Here is a 19,671-nt window from a genome sequence, read left to right as displayed (position 1 = left end):
TGGCACTTGTGCTACAACCCGATACAATGCATCTCTCCTTGTTCTTATACAAGGTTAATGTTAACTTGTGCATTGTCCCTGTTTAAATAAAATAAAAATAATTCTAATCTCTCTCTCACATCTCAGCCCTCACCACTATAAATCAATGCTAAGTTGATTTTAAATGAAGAGAAAGCCTTTCTTATATTAACTACCGGCTCACAGTCGCTGCCCTTCTACTGCCAGAAAAATCTCATTTCAACCCTGTTAGACTTCAGCACCTCAGCTGCCTACACAAAGCACCTCCGAGAGTTCTCTTACCTTACATTCCCATCTTCTCAACCTTTTGCAAGATATTTTTAGAGGTATTTTTACATTCGTATTATCTTTATGAGGCCTGTTGCACTCTCAGACAGAAGGAATCTCATTTTCTGAATTTCCATTTAGCCCCTGGTCAGTAATGGGATGTTACCGAAACTACAAAGGAGAACTACAATATCATTAACTCTTCTGTGAGCTCTTATGCAAAAACTTTCAGAGGTGGAAGAAGTACACTTGATTCTTTACTTGAGTAAACGTAGTGTAGAAATACTAGTAAAGTAAAAGTCCTGCATTCATAATAAGTAACGAAAGTATCAGCATCTATATATCCTCAAAGTACTTAAAGTAAACATATTCATCATGCAGAATTATACATATTATATTATTGTATTGTAGTTATTGATGCATTAATGTGTTCATCACTTAAATGTTGCAGCTAAAAGATTCATTTTAATGAATGTGTACACTGCTGGGTAGTTTGTGAACGTGCCTGCGGTATTGGAGGAACTGAATACAGTAAAGTGATTTTTCGTCACCGTGGACCCTCAGTGGTTTTGCAGTACAAACTGCAGTAGAGCTGCAAAGATTAATTGATTATTTAATCGCCAATTTTTTTGATAAACAAGTAATTAGTTTAATTAATTTTTTGTGAGAAAAAAAAAACTTGTTAAATGTAAATCTTTTCATCCATTCATCCAGGAAATAATCCACAGATTAGTCGACAATGAAAATAAATCAAAAAGCTAAGGTTGTTGTCTCCTCTCTGAAATCTAAGGTAGCAGCAGCTTTTCTGTCTGCTCTGGGGGATTGAAGGGGCTTGGGGTTTGCAGTCGACTTGGATTTGCCACCCTTGATTAACACTGAATCCTGTTTGGTCTAATCCTGCATCCAGACCGGCCAAGAACAGGACAGAGAAACAGACCACGTACACCCTAAACGGTCAATACTGCAGAGCTGCACGTTCCTTTTAATTATTTGGCTACTTGACAACACGTAGAACTGCCGGAAGAGGCAAATCAATCAGTTTGGTGTGAGATAGAGGCTTGTCAATCAAAAGATTCCCTGAAAACACACTGAGGAAAACCTGTGAGACTCTTTATGTCTAAAACACAGTTGTTGTTCAGGTTTTGTCCTGCACCTTGGTCTCCATGTGGCCCTGGTACTCCAGGTCACGATGTTGTCCTGCAGCCACATTCTTACCTGGCTTACCTACTAATATTTGTTCTGGTTGGATTCAGGCCCAGGTTAGTGTTTGTGTAACAAACTGATTTCTTGTCAGCAGTGTGTGGGTGCATCACTGGATTCACAGAGCGTCTTAAATACAGTTTACTGGCAGGCTGAATGAAAGGAGATGGATGGATGGATGGATGGATGGATGGATGGATGGATGGATGGATGGATAGATGAAGTGTCCAAAATTAGCACCATCTACAACAGCCGCAGCATTTGCTGGTAAAATATGCAAGAGGCTGGTAGATTTGCTTAGCTCCCCAGCCAAAAAAACAATGGTCAAATTTGAACATTCACATGCTAGCTGTTTGGCTGATGGACAAAGAAGTTAATTTTGGACCATGGTTGGATGGATGGATGGATGGATGGATTTCATTAACAAATATTTTAGATGAATCCAGCAGACTGATCTTCATCCTTTGATGCGGTAATAATACATCTAGCACAACATTTACTAATCTAGTGATGGCCTTTAAATGATGAAATCAGCTTCATTGATTTATTATGATTAATGTTTACTTAATAAACATGTTGTGGTCTAAAGAGTGCATTTTGGTTTGCTAGTATCATCGCTAGTATCATTGGATTGTTAGGATTTGTTCGTGATCTGGATGTTGTATTTTTATACCCCCACAAAAAAACTTTTAATATGGAAAAAATGGAATAGAACAGACAGACGTGCACTATATGCTGTGTGTACAGAATAATTGACAAATTAAAATGACAGTATAGACATAGAGAATATGGCCCCTTAGTTTAAGTAGTTACTGAAATATAAAAAATATCCTTCTTTGTGCTGCAGAGGAAGAAGTCACTACACAGTCTTTTGAGTGTTTACAAAATGTCCCCTGAAATGTAAAATAAAGATGTAAAATGTGTCTGAGGAGCGGAACATCTGCTTGTTTTTTTTAACTCGGTGATGCAGAAGGGACTGCTTCATAATTTAAGGATGAATCTGAATGAACAACTTTAAAAACAATTGGGAATCATATTTTCATTTCCGAAAACAATAAAGAGACAAACATGACTGATCTCAAGATAGCATCATATCTAGAGAATAATCAGCCGAATGTCTTCTACTCCCGGTTCAGTCCATGTGATTTTCCTGCTCTTTTCAGCTCTTTTGTATTTCAACAACATTTGCAGTATGTGCAGGTCTTCTGTGATATCTTCTCTCCGAATCACTTTTCTAGACACAAAGAGTACTAGAGTTTCTCGCCTCAGTACATGTGCAGTGTCGCTGCAGCTGCAATTTCATTTTCACACCTCCATTTTTCTCTTTTCACAGATACAAAGACAGCTACTCCCTCCCAGGCCTTGCAAGTTAAGAAAAAGTATCAGATTGGACGTCACCTGAGAATACTACAAAAGGGTAAGAGGGGCTCGTTGCCAGGAGCGAGGTTGTTCTGGTTAAGTCCCACATGTGCAATCATGTGTTACTGCTGGAGGAAAGATCATGCACACTCAGCAAGGCTTCAGTGAATAAATTAGAGCTGAATATGGTGAAAATGTTATCTGACAATGCAGAGAAAAACCTGCAGTTTGAGATTAAATCCACACCTAAAACAAGCACCTGTATCTGTCATTATCTTCCTGTGGTCTTTTGCTTTGGACAAATTACTGGGCTGTTATCCTTCCCACCAGTCTAAACCCAAAGTGGCTCAGAGCCGCTGCGTGTTAGGCAGACGCAGAGCTGATTGGTGACTAATTAAACCTCCCAAAGGAGGGACGTGGACTGAATGTCAAGACTGTTTTACAGCAGAAACACTATGATTTGTCCCGAGTCCCTGTCTAACCTCAGGGTGATTAGTCTGCTCCTCTCTGATCCTCTTCTGGGGTCTGAACATGGGGACTGCCCATTTCTCTGACTCTCCATTGTTCCGACCTCTCAATAACCCAAAAGATTCCCTTTGGTCCTACAGCCCACTAGTCCGACGTCCCTTTGATGGCGAAATTACGAATTCCACTATGGCCATGCCAAGACCCGCCCTACGAAGCAGCTCGATTGGTTGGGGTTAGGCATTGACCTCGAGTGGTTAAGGTTAGGATATCTGATTGGTCAGGGGATAAGAGCTGTACAAATGGGGTTACATTACCTTGCGTAAGCATGGACGCCCGGCCAATCAATGCTAATGAAGGGCGGGTCTTGGTGTGGCCATAGTGGGATTCTAGTGGACGTCGGACTACTGGGCTGTAGGACCAAAGGGAATTTTTCGGGTTATTGAGAGGTCGGAACAATTGAGCGTCAGAGAAATGACATGGCACCATTCGTGACAATTTTTGACGAGAGGGTGGAGCTGGGGATGGTGGAGCTGGGGAGGATGATACAACCAAGCCAGTGTTGTTTATGGCTAGTAAAAGTTGCAGATTTTCAACCCTTCTGAAGCGAGTCATCCAGCGGAGATTTAATGGCGGCTAAACGTGGACCACCTCCTACTGGCACCGTTCGTCAGCATGTACAGCAGTACACAAAGCTGGTTAAAAATCAGCAGCCTTTCTCTTAAGTTACTAGCTAACACTAGCACTAGCTAGCTTACTTGTTTGCTGAACAAGACATTTTTAGGCGACCAAAATGTTCCAATTAACACACCCAGCGAGAGGGTCAAAGTTTAAGATGAAAACATGGACAACAGCCAAAAACAAGTTGAGGTCCAATTAAATGTCCCCAGTGTTAGCATGGTTAGCATGGCTAAGCCTGTGTCCTGATTGACAGGTCCTAAAGCACCCCCTGCTTTATCGTCTATTTTAAAATCAATGGGAGCATCATTTACTAAATGAACATCATGCTGGGTTGAAGAAGACTTGAAACTAGCGATTGAGACCATAAACTCATTATGAAAATGTTTACTGAGGTAATAAATCAAGACTTTTTAGAAACAAGACTTCTTTTTGGAGCCAGTGGAGTCGCCCCCTGCTGGAAGTTAAAGAGAATGTAGCTTTAAAGCACTTCCACTTTAGCTTCACTTTTCAGGCCTGGAAGCTTTGTCTGTTATTTTTGTCTGATGGTCTGAAACGCTGCCGAGCTGCGAGGGAAGTTCAGGACGTCTCACTCTCCTTCTGCTCCAAACTAAAACTTTATTTTTTTTAAATATGTTTTATTTTCTTTGTAGTAGCCACACAGTTGTACAACTCAAAAAACCTGAAAGTATTATGTCTTTGTCCGCTCTGCTCTGTTGACTTCAGAAGTTAGCTAAAACAGCTAAAGAGACGAACACTGTAAAAGGATCACTAAAACAGTTTGAGGGAGAAAGCAGCAGTTTGGATCCACATTCACAAGAAGAAGAACATGTTTTATTACAAGTCTGTGATTTCCAGGAAAGTACCATGTAATTTGGCACTAATTATAGGAAATTTGAGCACTTCTACTTAATTAATTCCAATTAATTGCAAGCATTAAAATTTGATCATGGTTATTACTCAACACAGTTGGAACTTAGAGTTCAATGAGATGAAGGTAGAAAGACCAATTTTCACTCCCAGATGTAGAAACACACATGAAAAAATTCTGACTGCTTAAAACATTTTCTTAACATACACACACGTCAAACTCAAGGCCCGCGGGCCAAATCCGGCCCCTTGCTAATTTTGATCCTGCCCCTATATACATTTAGGTTCACAATATATTTTGGCCCAAATACTTTATGTCAAGTTTTTTTTGACACTTTTTCCAAAAGTTTTTGGCATTTTCTTCGTCATTTTTGTCAACCAAACTGTAAGTGAGAAGACTATATGAAACATGCAGTAATACAGTCAAAGATATTTGACTTTTCCCAGGACATAGAAGCAATAAACTATGTCTTTCCCTTGATGTGATTCTCATTTTCTAGTGTGGCCATAAGGGAAGTTGAGTTTGACACCCGTGTACTATACTATGACTTTTTATGACTTTTTTCAGCATACTGTGAATTTTTCATGACTTTTTCCAACATACTACTGTTATGGATATTTTCTGCCCTCTCCAGAGGCACAGAAAAACACAAAGATGGTTAAAGTGATATATTGCAAAGGTTTTATGTAATTAATGTGAGATTAATTACAGTGGAGCTACAAAGCAAAAATGTCATCAATTTCACTCCGCAGCTCCCAAAGAGCTCACACAGAAACACATTGAATATATACTGGTTACAATTGTAGAAGCCTACGCTTATTGGAAAAGCGTAGGCAGCCAAATGAATATTTTTACAAATCAATCAAAAGGTTGTTCAACAATTCCCAGTAGCCAAGGGCAAGCTTTTACATGTCTCCATATATTTAGCTTGGCCTTCAATAGTCATTCAAACATATTGTCTTCTTCTTTCAATGACAAACTTCACTTCACTCAGTTTAACATACAGATTTTATAAATAGTCTCAAGCCTCTCTCCAGCTCATAGATCAGTGAACAAGAAAAGCCCTTTACATCGGTAATCTAACTACACCTCAGTGTCATAGCTCATACAACAGTGAGACAAGTTTGAACTGATGCATTCAGAAATGTTGCCGTGATTAACAAATCGTCAAAGGAACATGTTTTGCTTAACACTTCTTTTTATGACTTTTTTTCAGCATATTATACCATGACTTTTTATGACATACTATACTATGAATTTTTGATTTTTGTCGACATACTAATGTTTTTATGAATTTTCAACATACTTTGAATTTTTCATGACTTTTTTCAACATTCTATATACTATGACTTTCTATGACTTTTTTTGGACGTGCTACACTGTGTTTTTATGAAAGTCGTAAACTGATTTCCACATGCAAAATTGGTTCGAGTGCCCCTTTAATAGTGTACCTTTTTCACCTGCAGACTCGATGAAATAGGATTTGTCAGCAGGAACTCGGGACTCATCACAGCCTCAAAGGTTAGAAATCAAAAGCTGAAGAGCTTTCAGGACAAACTGTTTGCCTCCAAACTCTTCAGAGCGCTGAGCTTTATCTCAGAGGACGATCTTCCTTCAGCGTAAACAGACATTTAGGCCACTTTGGAAACTGCCGGACAGCCGCCGTCACGGTCGTTGACGAGGATCTCAGGACACGACTCTGCAGCCTCGATCATTGATCGACCCTGGACTGTTTTTGTACACGTCTGCTGACTCTCTTTGTGTTTGTGTAGTAAATAGGTGGTTCAAAATACACAGGATGTGATGTGACATGGTGAGATCATCTGAAAGCTCTCAAATATGGAAAGAAAAAAGGAACCTCGCATCAGGGATCTGCTTTTATTTTTTCATTTAGGTCTGTAAACACTGTAAAGACTGTCAGAACTGGACGCGCTCATCCTTTCACAGCTTAATACAAACATTCTTTACCCTGTTGTACACCTGACCCTCTTATATACTGGGACTGAAGATGAAGATAACTGTGGATGTGTTGCCAGAGTAACAAATAGTAAAATGCAGCTGATTTCATCGCTATCATCATCAGTAATTACCAACCCTTGTTTTTTTTTTAGCTTGTGAGCCCTTAAAAATCAAGCAATAATTACTTTGAGCCCACTCATGGTCACATGGTTATGGTTTTGAGTACCAAAAAGTGAATTTTTCTTCCTCAAATTGTTTTTTTTGAAGGATTTTTAAAGGCCTAACAAGGTGAAATAATCCAGTATTTCTAAAGGAAAAAGCTAAAAAACTAGAAAAGCTAACCGTTTCTGTCTTTGTTATTGGTGCTTTGAGCTAAATGCTTACGTTTTGCAGGAATGTTTACCACGTTTTATCGTTATCTTAGTGTAGCTTGTTAAGATGCTAACAATTAATTTTGTGGGCAAATGCAGACATTTTTTGAGTTGTAGATCTGTAATATCATCACCATATTCTCTTGTACAGTTCATGTAAATAGACAAAACATCTACATCTACTTTTGGGGAAACAAAACTGTACCTTGATCTTTTTCTTATTTGAAGTGTTAAATTGTCATCTAAATGTAGTTTTACAATCAATAGTTAAAAATACAAACTGTGTTGTATAAGAGACCCCATTTTCTTCATAAAAAAAAAAAAAGTTATTGAGGAGATATTCAGGTTTAGTTTGACCCCAAACTGAAGTGAAAGAAGATGCAGAGAGGGGAGTGAAACATGGAATGCTTTTATTCATCTGTTAGAGAGATCAGCGTTAGAAAAGTGACAGTGGACAAAGGCAGTGCTTCCCGAGGAATGATTGTAAATGTGTGGAAGAGAAACAGATCGGAGCAGAAGCGGGACTTTCTTGTACATTTCAGGAAATATTTCGAGGTCACTTCTCTGAGGTCGTAATCGTGGGCCTAGCTCAGAATGTGGCCCCTTTACACTTGGCATTAACGGACAGGAAAACAGTTTGTTTTAATCAGACAAAAATTCTCTATCAGAAAAAAAAAGTTGTATTGGCCAGTTTACTCACACTTGTGTTTCCATGAAAGCCAGAGTTACTTATAAGCCTAAACATCCCAAAAAAATCTTTTCAGCCCACTTTTAACCAAGACGTCTAGACGAGTTTCAACCCGTAGATCACCAAATCCAAACGTTGCGCCACTAGCAGCTCGACTATCGGACCGTTCGCTTCTCTTGGGGGCGTTCTTTCGTTGATATTCGAGCCAGCTTTCCTGCGTGTTAATGCCATTTATAAAAAGAGGAACAGACACTTTGCAGCGACACGGATTTTCGTGCTTTCAGACAATCTAAGTCAGCGTTTTCGGTAACACTTTGCTTGAAGGTATCTCCATAAGAGTGTCACTCTTATGGAGATACCTTCAAGTAAAGGGTAACCACGTTTTGTTGTGCAGAGGAGAGCGTCAAAAGGAAGAGAAAGCTCGGGAACACACTTGGCAACCTCTGGTGAATAAAGGTGTAACGTCACAGCAGATTGTCTTGACTTTTTTTTTGTGTACATCAAAGGACGCCTGTTTTTTTCCCCCCCCCATCTTAGCTTAGCTTAGCTTGCGTGATTTATTGCTTCTCGTGCCAGAGCATGAGTAGAAAACTGTTCTTCCAAAAATAAACTTTTACATTCCAGTTGGAATATCACTGTTGGGGTGCACATCAAATGTTCAGTGTTTGTATGAATGTTCCAGTTCATTCTGAGTACCAGTGCATCGTACAGAGGTAATCGACGCGCTCCGTAGCTTTTCAATCTGATGTGAGATTTGGAATTTCTTTAAAACATTTCTGGAATCACATGATTATATGTTTTCAGGATAATGAAAAACGTTAAACTGCCTTGGGAATCACTGCATTGGCAAAATAATGTTTCCTTGTGTAAAAAGATCAAATCTGAAGATTAAAGAATGTATGGAGGATATTTTTTTGCAGCACTGATCTGGTCTCAAAACAGCCCGCGTGGAGTTGCATAATTATTTCACAATTTCCTGCTTGGCTTCATAAAACGCAGACGAAAAAGTAATCACGGAGCTGAATTACCGAAACCCAACGAGGGGCAATGTTTGGTCTCAAAGTCAAACGTTTTTTTTTTGGACCTTTTTCTGATTTCTTTTACACATTTAATAACACACGGTGAGAAGAAAAGAAGAATCACTACATGAACAAATCCACGAGGTCTCGAGTTACATTCGGTTGGAAAGACAAAAGGTAAAAATAAAAAAAGAAAGAATTAGCAAATATTTGACTTCATTCTGAGTGCAGTCACTCGTGCAGCGCTGCCTCGCGCTGAGCGCCTGTTGTGCAAGTGTTTCTCGCCCTGTAAGAACCCCATGAAGACCATGTAAACAGCAGGTTTAAAGTCGGAGAGGGATCACCAGCTAGCTGTTAAGATGGAAGCGACACACCAGTAAGACTTCAGCGTAATAATCAGGAATGCATAATTACAGAGGAATTAAGTTTTCTTGTTTGGGGAGGCAGCTTTAAAACAAACAGTCCTACTTGTGGCATTTTAAACCCTGTTAAAGTAAAGTATTAAGGCCTCAGAGTTAGACTTGCAAAAATGTTACAGAGAACAGAATTCCTTGGAAAACAACCAGATGTGATAATTTACTATGATTTTTCTGCATAGGGTTCAATGCAAAACCTCCCTGCCTGCCCCCCCCCCACCACTTTCTTCTCCGAGGAACCGAAAGCCAGCACGAACAAAAAAACAGAAGAGAAACAAAAGGACAGTTGAGAAGAATCGCTGTTCACGTGAATGCCCGCAGTCAGAACCTGGTGCAGTACTCTCAGACGCCATCTGTGTTACTGTAGGTAGCTGGTGCGTTTGTCCCTTTGTTTGCGCTGCGAACCACCCCCACTCCCCCCTCCTCTGGGCTCCGTCTACTTGAACATGCTCTGCAGCATGGCCGTGGCGTAGGTGGGGCGCGCCTGCCGGCTCTCGATGGCGCTGCGGAGGTACTGGACCCCGCCGCAGCGCTCCCAGATCTCCTCGAACTGCCGGGGGAGGATCTCGGCGCCCCTCTTCCTCGACAGGCCCGTCTCCTCCAGACTCAGCTCGCACATCTCCATGTCGTCTTTTCCTGTTGCACCGAAGTAAAAAGTGTGCGTCAGCAACAGGCAGAGATGTCATTTCAGTCTTAACTGAAGATGCCCAAACCGTGAGCCAACGCCCGTCTGACGCTCCCACCCAACCCAAACTGAAGAGACATTTGTCCTGTGTGCAGTAAGTAGTGTGTTTAATGGGTTAGCATTTTAGCATACTATCAGGGGAATTTATTGATACTTGTATACTGTATCATGTATACTTTTATTCTAGAGCAATACAAACTCTTATTCCAGCGCAAAATGACATTCGATTTATTTATCTTACGTATAATGTTTTAACAAGAGCTGTCGGCCGTGGATGTTTGTTAACATTGTTTCTGTAACTTTTATTGCACTGATCAGGAGGAATGCTCCTAATTTAGTTTTTCATATTCTGTAAAAAGACAAGAAAGGCTTTCTGTTGTAATCTATTTTAAGTGCATGATGTTGAACGGACTTCTTCTCTCCCGTAGCCAACCACTGCAACGCGGTCTCTGTTACAACATCTTGGAGGAGCGTGGCTCAGCAACCAGACCCTCGGCAGACCCTCCGCGCTCAGCCGGCCAAGCCGTCATATCGCCGTATCCTGCACTCTGAATAAAAAGTGCAGCAACAGGAACAAATATTTCATTCCCTGACAGTACCTAGGTAAGGACTACTAGCCAGTCAGAAGCAGAGTATGAGGGCGTGCCCTGACAGTACCTAGGTAAGGACTACTAGCCAGTCAGAAGCAGAGTATGAGGGCGTGCCCTGACAGTACCTAGGTAAGGACTACTAGCCAGTCAGAAGCAGAGTATGAGGGCGTGCCCTGACAGTACCTAGGTAAGGACTACTAGCCAGTCAGAAGCAGAGTATGAGGGCGTGCCCTGACAGTACCTAGGTAAGGACTACTAGCCAGTCAGAAGCAGAGTATGAGGCGTGCCCTGACAGTACCTAGGTAAGGACTACTAGCCAGTCAGAAGCAGAGTATGAGGGCGTGCCATGCTAGCAGCTAGGCGAGCATTATAACGTGTGTTCCAAACTGACCACGTCTGTCTCTGAAGTAAAGGCTGGACTACAATAGAGCTGTTTGGAGCAGTTGGTGAACAGAGTTTTCTGTTGGAGATGGGAAGTCCCTTTGGGGGGGACTTTGGGCTTTTTCACTTTGTAAACCTATAACATGCACAACAAAGATATATAACACAATAAAAGAAAGGGAAAAAGCCAAAAAGCATAATCTGAGCACTTAAACACACCTGCAGCTGTGAAGGCAATAACAAGTTCCAGCAGTGTGTGAACCAACTTTAATATGAGGTAGTTAGTCAGCCACATACTGCTGCCGTCTGTGAACACCTCCGCTCTAAAACACAAACCGTTTCACCACAATGTGAGCTCTTCTTTCTGACTGACGACCAAACACTTGTTAAAATCACACGACAGCGCCAAGAGCTCCCAAACATCCCTCAACCCACAGACCACTGCAACCCTCGGAGTCACACAAAGTGGGCACAAACACAGGTTTTTAGAACACTGCACATATGCTGAGACAGATGGCGGAACCAAACAACTACTTTTTCTCTTTTAGTGTTGTGTTTTGACTCCTTAATTGGTAGAATCTGTGGCTCTACAGTCTGTTGTGGCACAAACACTGTTAAGGGGTAATTTCATTTCATTTTTTCCAACCTGGACCCTGTTTCCCCATGCACTGGTGTCTAAATGACTGATGTGAACAAAAATCTGTGAAACTGCTCCAGTATTGAGCCAGTACGCTGTAACCGGCAGCCGTGAACCGGGCTGTAATCTAACCCTACAGGACAGATGTTCAGCGTCAGTCAGCGTCCACTAAAAGTTCAGTTTTTGCCGCTGACAGACTCAGATTATTATTCTAAGTGTCTGACAACATTATGGGATGGATCCCTACAGAGATATACCTTTTAGTTAAAGAGTAAGATCCTTTTAGTTTAACATGAAACAGCCCCGAAATCACCATCACCAAACTCCACCAGACTCCATGTAAATAATCAGGACTTTTAGCGTGTATAGAGCCAGCATATTTCCACCAGACTCCATGTAAATAATCAGGACTTTTAGCGTGTATAGAGCCAGCATATTTCCACCAGACTCCATGTATATAATCAGGACTTTTAGCGTGTATAGAGCCAGCATATCTCCACCAGACTCCATGTAAATAATCAGGACTTTTAGTGTGTATAGAGCCAGCATATCTCCACCAGACTCCATGTAAATAATCAGGACTTTTAGCGTGTATAGAGCCAGCATATCTCCACCAGACTCCATGTAAATAATCAGGACTTTTAGCGTGTATAGAGCCAGCATATCTCCACTAGACTCCATGTAAATAATCAGGACTTTTAGCGTGTATAGAGCCAGCATATCTCCACCAGACTCCATGTAAATAATCAGGACTTTTAGCGTGTATAGAGCCAGCATATCTCCACCAGACTCCTTGTAAATAATCAGGACTTTTAGCGTGTATAGAGCCAGCATATCTCCACATGTAAATGGGTGAATTAAAGGAGAATTCCGGTCGATTTCAACTCGTAGCTCGGTTTGTAAATTTGGAGTGCTGTCAGTAGCGAGAAAAACTATCGGTGCTGCCTACACCGAGTTATCCTCCTGCTAACATTAGCACCCAAGAGGCAGAAACCGGGCAAGTTTTAAACGTGCTTTTAGCCTCTTAACATGTTGGACATGTCATTACAAGTGCGTAGCCATGTGCAGTTATCCCTTCTGAGTGAACACAGTGAATCTGACTGCAGTAGATGTGAAAGAAATGCATAAAAGTTGTGCTAATTCAGCTCTGTTTAGTTCTGGTGTTGAGACGGCAGTAAGACGAGTCCTTCGGGACCGTCTACAAACTGACACACCGAAAAGAGATACAAAAATATTTTCAAAAATATTCATATGCTTATTTTTTTAAAGTGCTGTAGTACAACTAGCAGGAGATAAGTTATAATTGAGGTAAGTTTGGAGACACTACCTTATTTAATCATTAAATTAATAAATATTTTTGTATCTCTTTTCGGTTTGTAGACGGTCCCGAAAGACTCGTCTTACTGCCGTCTCAACACCAGAACTAAACAGAGCTGAATTAGCACCACTTTCATTTCTTTCACATCTACTGCAGTCAGATTCACTGTGTTCACTCAGAAGGAATCCCTTCACATGGGTAGGAACTTGTAATGACATCTCCAACATGTTAAGAGCCTAAAAGCACGTTTAAAACTTGCCCTGTTTCAGTCTCCTAGGTGCTAACGCTAGCAGGAGGATAACACGCTGTAGGAAACACCGACTGTTTTCGTTTTTCTCGCTACTGACAGCACTCCAAATTTACAACCAACAGAGCTGCGGGTTGAAATCGACTGGAATTCTCCTTTAATTCAACCAAACCAGAGTGGGGAGTGTTGGAATGGTTATACTTTAGTTTGAAGGTATCTACATAAGAGTAACACATGAACACTAACCCTAACTTGTCATGACAAAAACTTAATGACACGTTTATGACTTGTTTATAATGTTTATGACACATTCATGACAGTGCCATGTCACTCTTATGTAGATACCTTCAAGTAAAGTGTAACCGTTGGAACAGTGGAAAGATGAACCAAGACGGCTTTTGGTGGTTTGATTTAGTTTCTGTCCACTTTGAATGAAGTGTGTTTTACGAAGATTAAAGTCCTGATTATTTACATGGAGTCTGGTGGAGTTTGGGGATGGCGATTTCTTCTTCAGTTAAAAAATGATCTTTTAGATTGACGAACAGGGTCAGTGTAACTCTAATCAGTTCAATTTTCTAAGCACAAACTGACATTTGGAAAAACAGAAAAATGGGTTCAAATATCAAATTATTCTGTTTTTTTTCCACCTTGACAAATTTTTTATTCAGAGGATCAGAAATTGAGAAAATTACAAAATTGCATCTGGGCTCCAATTATTCAATACTGCAATGGTATTCTCTCCCTGTACTTTTGCAGAATATGCAGCTCACTAACTGCATATGGACCAAAATGAAGAACTTACAGACTTTGGGCTCAGAGGTGCTAGCAACTGATGGTTTCGAGTGTGTGTGTGTGTGTGTGTGTGTGTGTGTGGGGGCGGTAAGCTAGGTGGAACGAGGGAGAGAATACCATTGCAGTATTGAATAATTGGAGCACAGACAAAAAATTTCTGATCCTCTTAATAAAAAACTGAAAATTGGAAAAAACTGTTTAAAGATCCAATTTTTTAATTTGTCAAGGCGGGAAATAAATGAAAAATTGGATATTGGAACCCATTTTTCTGTTTTTCCAAATGTCAGTTTCTGCTTAGAAAACTGAACTGATAAGAGTTATGCTGACCGAACATCATAAATGGTTCAATTCAAAGGGGATCCAAAAACGTTCACTACCATGCATATCTTTGCCCAAGGTCCCATGAGGTCCACAGGAAGGGGAGGGACTTTGCCTCTCTATTGTCCAATCATAGCTTTCGCCTCAGTCTAGTTAATTCCTCTTCCTCTCTGTCACTGACCTGCCACCAGAACGATGGGATGTTTATCGGGATGCAGCTCCATCTGCCGGGCGATCCAGGGCCCGTCGAAGTGCGCGTACCACCAGCCCTTCTTCTTGTTCTGGGGGTCTTTGTACTGGTCGCCCGGCCGGATGAACGGGATGCGGAAGTAGCGCTGCTGCCGGTTCATGGCCACCTCGTACTGCCGGGCCGGGATGGGCGGGGCCGGGTTCTGCTGCGCTGCTCGTTGGATGCAAAAGAGAAGCGTGAAAAAAAAATAAATAAAAGTTAAGCATCTTCTTCCACGGATGATAGCAACCAATCAGGAGCCAGCAGCCATGTTTACATGCAGCCTGGCGGGGTCAGTTAAAGGGATTTACTCAGCAACAGCAGCCTTCTCCCTGTTCATCAACCTGTGTGTTAACTCAGTCTCTTTTAATCATCAATGACCTGCCCTGCTGAAGTGCCCTCGAGCTAAATATCGATTTCAGCAGCTCCTGTAGGGTTAGTCGGACCTTTTTAACGCGAGGCCAGAGAATTTCCCTTCATAGGAAAATGTAAGTATTGCACAATAAAAGCCTGAAATGTCAGCGTGCTGCATCTCAGTGATGGTTGGGAACTCAGTTTTCTACTTGGAACTTCTACTTCCAAAGAACTGTTGTCTGTTACATTTGGAAAAACTTTACTTGAAGGTATCTACATAAGAGTGACATGACACTGTCATGTCACATGATCCCTAACTCTAACTTGTCGTGACAAAAACCGAATGACACTGTCTGACAGAAGCATTATGTCATAAACGTTTAAGACTTGTTTATAATGTTTATGACACGTTCATGACAGTGTCATGTCACTCTTATGTAGATACCTTCAAGTGAAGTATAACCCAAAATTATATCTGTCAACAAAAGTTTTTTTCTTCACTTTTCTCCTTTTTTTTTTGGCTTTGTGTCCTTATGAAATCGCAAAAGACTGAGTTAATTAAATAAATATATTAAGTATAAAGATATTTAATAAGTATGAATATAAAGTATATCTCCCCGGCTGTTTAAAAGTAACTAAGTAACTTTTACTCTGAGTACATTTTAAATGAGCTACTTTTTACTTTTACTTGAGTAGATTTCTATACCGGTAATTTTACTCATACTTAAGTAAAAGTTCCTCAAAGTAATAATACTTTTACTTAAGTGGAATATGTTTTTGCCTTTCCACCTCTGTTTAAAACTGAAACACAAAAATAAACCTTCTGAAGAGCTTTATACGGGGGCCGGGTTGGTTCAGTGTCGGAACAGGCGCACATCTACGTAGAGGCTTATGCCTCGACGCAGAGGTCCAGGGCTGTCCAGAGTCCGACCTGTGACGATTTCCTGCATGTCTTCCCCTCTCTCTCACCTAGCTGTCCTGTCCATTAAAGGCGGAAAAGCCCCAAAAAATAATCTTCAAAGAGCTTTAAGAGGTACATTTTCATCCATTCTGAAGCTGTTAATACACAGGTGAATGCGCAGGAAGAAAAGCAAACATCCCAGTCAGCTCAAGCCCGTTGAGACATCCGTACATTTCCCTTCTCAAACATCCGTTCATTCCTTCTCCATCCGTACATTTCCCTTCTCAAACATCCGTTCATTCCTTCTGACTGCATGCAAACATTAGGCCCCGCTCCGCTGTTCTCGGATCAGCTTTCAATATTAAAGGCTACATTTACATCGCTACTTCTGCCAAGCTAAAGGATTGCATCATTCCCTGCTCTGTTTCCCCTCTCATTCTCTCCCCCTGCTCTGGTGTTTCCCCTCTCATTCCCCCTGCTCTGGTGTTTCCCTCTTTCTCCCTCTGCTCTGTGTTTCCCCTCTCATTCCCCCTGCTCTGGTGTTTCCCCCTCTCATTCCCCCTGCTCTGGCGTTTCCCCTCCCATTCCCCCCCTGCTCTGGCTTCTCCCATCTCTCTCCCTGCTCTAGTGTTTCCCCCTCTCATTCTCCCTGCTCTGGCGTTTCCCCTCTCATTCTCCCTGCTCTGGCGTTTCCCCCTCTCATTCTCCCTGCTCTAGCGTTTCCCCCTCTCATTCTCCCTGCTCTGGCGTTTCCCCCTCTCATTCCCCCTGCTCTGGTGTTTCCCCCCTCTCATTCTCCCTGCTCTGGTGTTTCCCCCTCTCATTTCCCCCTGCTCCTGCCTCTCCTTCTCATTCTCCCTGCTCTAGTGTTTTCCCCTCTCATTCTCCCTGCTCTGGTTTTCCCCCTCCCCATTCTCCCTGCTCTGGTGGTTTCCCCCTCTCATTCCCCCTGCTCTGGTGTTTCCCCCTCTCATTTCCTCCTGCTCTCTGCTTCCCTCCTCATTCCCCCTGCTCTGGTGTTTCCCCTCTCATTCCCCCTGCTCTGGCGTTTCCCCCTCCTCATCCCCCTGCTCTCGCGCCCTCCCCCCCATTCCCCCCTGCTCTGGTGTTTCCCCCTCTCATTCCCCCTGCTCCCTGGCGTTTCCCCTCTCATTCTCCCCTGCTCTGGCGTTTCCCCTCCTCATTCTCCCTGCTCTGGCGTTTCCCCTCCTCATTCTCCCTGCTCTGGCGTCTCCCCTCTCATTCTCCCTGCTCTGGTGTTTCCCCTCTCATTCTCCCTGCTCTGGCGTTTCCCCTCTCATTCTCCCTGCTCTGGCGTTTCCCCCTCTCATTCTCCCTGCTCTGGCGTTTCCCCCTCTCATTCTCCCTGCTCTGGTGTTTCCCCCTCTCATTCCCCTTGCTTTTCCCCTGAGCATGTCAAACACTTCTAAAGGGGGTGTTGCACTGGTCAGTTTTGAATATTGGGGGGTTGTAACCATCCCTCCTGTAAACTAAAATGACGCCTCTGCTCCTGTGTATGTCCAGTATACCAGGATGTTGAGGAGATATTTTGGTTTGGGCGTGGTAGTTTAAACGGTGATTAGTTCTTCTACTGGAGATAAAAACACTCGGTGCACCGAGATCACTTTGGGCTCAAAACTCCACTTAACAACCAAAACGTAGCGCTGTAAATGTAGCCAAAGAGTCCATGTTTAAGTGGGTGAGTCCTGCCGTTAGAGGAGCGCCAGCGGCGCTGACAGCAGAGGGAAGGAAATCAGCCAGACATGAAGCACGGCAGATGTTTAGGACAGGGTTTGCATACTCATGTGGAACATAAAACATACAGCATTTGCATTTTCCTACACAGTGGAGCGTGAAATAAGAACCTACAAAAGACAAACAAAGCTCCTCTACATGATAAAGAGATTCGGGCTGCACAAATGCTCAGTTTGATCTGGTTTTCAGTTTTAAAATCGAGGAAATGTGCATGAAAAATCTCTTGTTTCCAACTCAACTCAGCTTGCTAAAAGGTTAAAGTCACATTATGTTAAAAGAAACTTAATCTGGTCCATGATTCAAAAGCAAAGCAATGGAAACGAGAGAAATCTTCTTTTACGTAAAACAAAAAGATCTATTTTAAAACTGATTCCAAGATTTGAACACCTTGTAAAATGAAACGGGTTTCAGGGCAACACCACCACCAAAACGGCGCCCTGCTGCCACACCACCTTCCAAAAGGGCGAGCAGCGCCTCCCCCAAACCAACGACTTTCAGAAAAGGAAAAGAAAATCCCCCAAAACTTCACCAACAAAACAAATCAGCCGGTTTTGTTCAGAAAAAGCAACCAGAAATGCAGAACTATTATTCCCGAGAGGCGCTTGAACGCAGCTCCCCGCTGGAAGCTCTCAGGCCCTTGATTACGGCTTGTCCTACTTCCTGGCTTTCAGAGGTTCTCTAGCGAGTCTTTGAGGGATCCAGAGCTGCTTTCAGGGTTTGAACCCTCGCGCTGTCCTCTTGTCCACCCTGAACCTTTTGGTTTTTCTGGGTCAAACTTTTAAATTACATTAAAACTCGTTTTTCAACGCTTTGGTCAACATTATTGATCGAAAGGAATATCTTCGGCTACGTTTCCCCCCCTCTCGTTCCCCCTGGTCTAATGTTTGCCCCTCTCATTCCCCCTGCTCTGGCGGTTCCCTCCTCTCATTCCCTTTGCTCTGGCGGTTCCCTCCTCTCATTCCCTTTGCTCTGGCGTTTCCCCCTCTCATTCCCCCTGCTCTGGCGTTTCCCCTCTCATTCCCCCTGCTCTGGCGGTTCCCTCCTCTCATTCCCTCTGCTCTGGCGTTTCCCCCTCTCATTCCCCCTTGCTCTGGCGTTTCTCCCCTCTCATTCCCCCTACTCTGCAACAATTTGTGTATTTTCTGCATCAATTTATGTTGCAGATGTCTTTATTTAACTTTTTACCTAAAAATCTCTACAGCCAAGGTAGGAAACTACACTGAAATGTATTTATTTATCATTTATGTATTTAGTTAGTCTGCTTTCACTAGAGAGTTGAAAGAGACAACACATTCAATTTGATAACCGTCTTGCCAAAACTAGAAGCATAAAAAACAGCAGATTTAATCCAGGATAACAGCTTCGGCCTCCAGACAAACATCGGTCTGCGCTCGCCGGCGGTACGGAGACAGATTGGTAGTCAGCACTGGAAGCCTCGTGTGGCTGAATGGGCCGTTACGGATTCTAAAATCTTCGGTAAAAGTCTGGAGTGAATGGAGTGAATGGAGTGAAGAGTCTGCTCGCTCCGCTGCTGCTTCAACGACAACATTTTACAACATTTCTCTCCCAATCAGCGAGCGCGGCGGCCGTTTTTTCCCTCCCTGTCACGCTCCTGTAAACGTGACGCTATCACCAGCCGCCAAAACACAAGACAAACGGCCCTGAGAGCCTCCTGTCCTTTCTCTGAGATTTCTCCGTGTGGGAGTGTCAATAACAGGCGCCCTAAGAGCTCGGAGGAAGCACCTCGGCTCTTTATCCGAGCGTTAAAGCCGTCTCACAAATAGGCCGGGAGCTGGCGCCGCTGCACCGAGACGAAAAAAAACGACAGCTCCGCGCCTCAAAATCACTCAAATAATCTCTTCCACACAGGGCTGTCTCAACAGGGGCGGCTGTTGCCTTGGAAACCCATCCCCTTTTTACTCCTCCACCTCCACAGTAAGGGAAAGTTTTCCATCCAAGTGAGCAGCAAGGAGAAAAGTCCATTTTAAGCAGGATAGATAGAAACACACAAGAAGTTGGGTCCAAACCAGTTCAATGATAGCCAGACAGGCCACCATCAATCCAAGAATGGCGATAGTGGCAGCTTTTGAAAGAAAAGGTCAAATAAACGGTTTGCCAGATTTAGTGTCTAGTACCCGAGGTCTTTAGAGGGC

At 42.7% G+C, this 19,671-nt stretch overlaps 2 protein-coding genes across 2 annotated transcripts in view; one reads left to right on the top strand and one right to left on the bottom strand.

Moving 5' to 3' along the window:
- Positions 1-8,345, top strand: part of LOC120547302 (interphotoreceptor matrix proteoglycan 1-like) — a 76,826-nt gene extending 68,481 nt beyond the window's left edge. The window contains 2 exon segments of the mRNA XM_039782847.1: positions 2,819-2,902; positions 6,325-8,345. Of these exon segments, the coding sequence (XP_039638781.1) occupies positions 2,819-2,858 (40 nt within the window). The 3' untranslated portion in view covers positions 2,859-2,902; positions 6,325-8,345.
- myo6a (myosin VIa) overlaps positions 7,582-19,671 on the bottom strand; it is a 190,548-nt gene continuing 178,458 nt past the window's right edge. The window contains exons 35-36 of the mRNA XM_039781369.1: positions 14,461-14,679; positions 7,582-9,947 (exon numbers count right to left, since the gene is read on the bottom strand). Of these exons, the coding sequence (XP_039637303.1) occupies positions 9,748-9,947; positions 14,461-14,679 (419 nt within the window). The 3' untranslated portion in view covers positions 7,582-9,747. The remainder of the gene's footprint in view (positions 9,948-14,460; positions 14,680-19,671) is intronic.

This window comes from Perca fluviatilis, chromosome 18, assembly GCF_010015445.1.
Source record: "Perca fluviatilis chromosome 18, GENO_Pfluv_1.0, whole genome shotgun sequence".
Classification (NCBI taxonomy): Eukaryota; Metazoa; Chordata; class Actinopteri; order Perciformes; family Percidae; genus Perca; species Perca fluviatilis.
The sequence above is the reverse complement of the archived record's forward strand: the minus strand, read 5'-3'. Positions and strand labels throughout refer to the sequence as shown.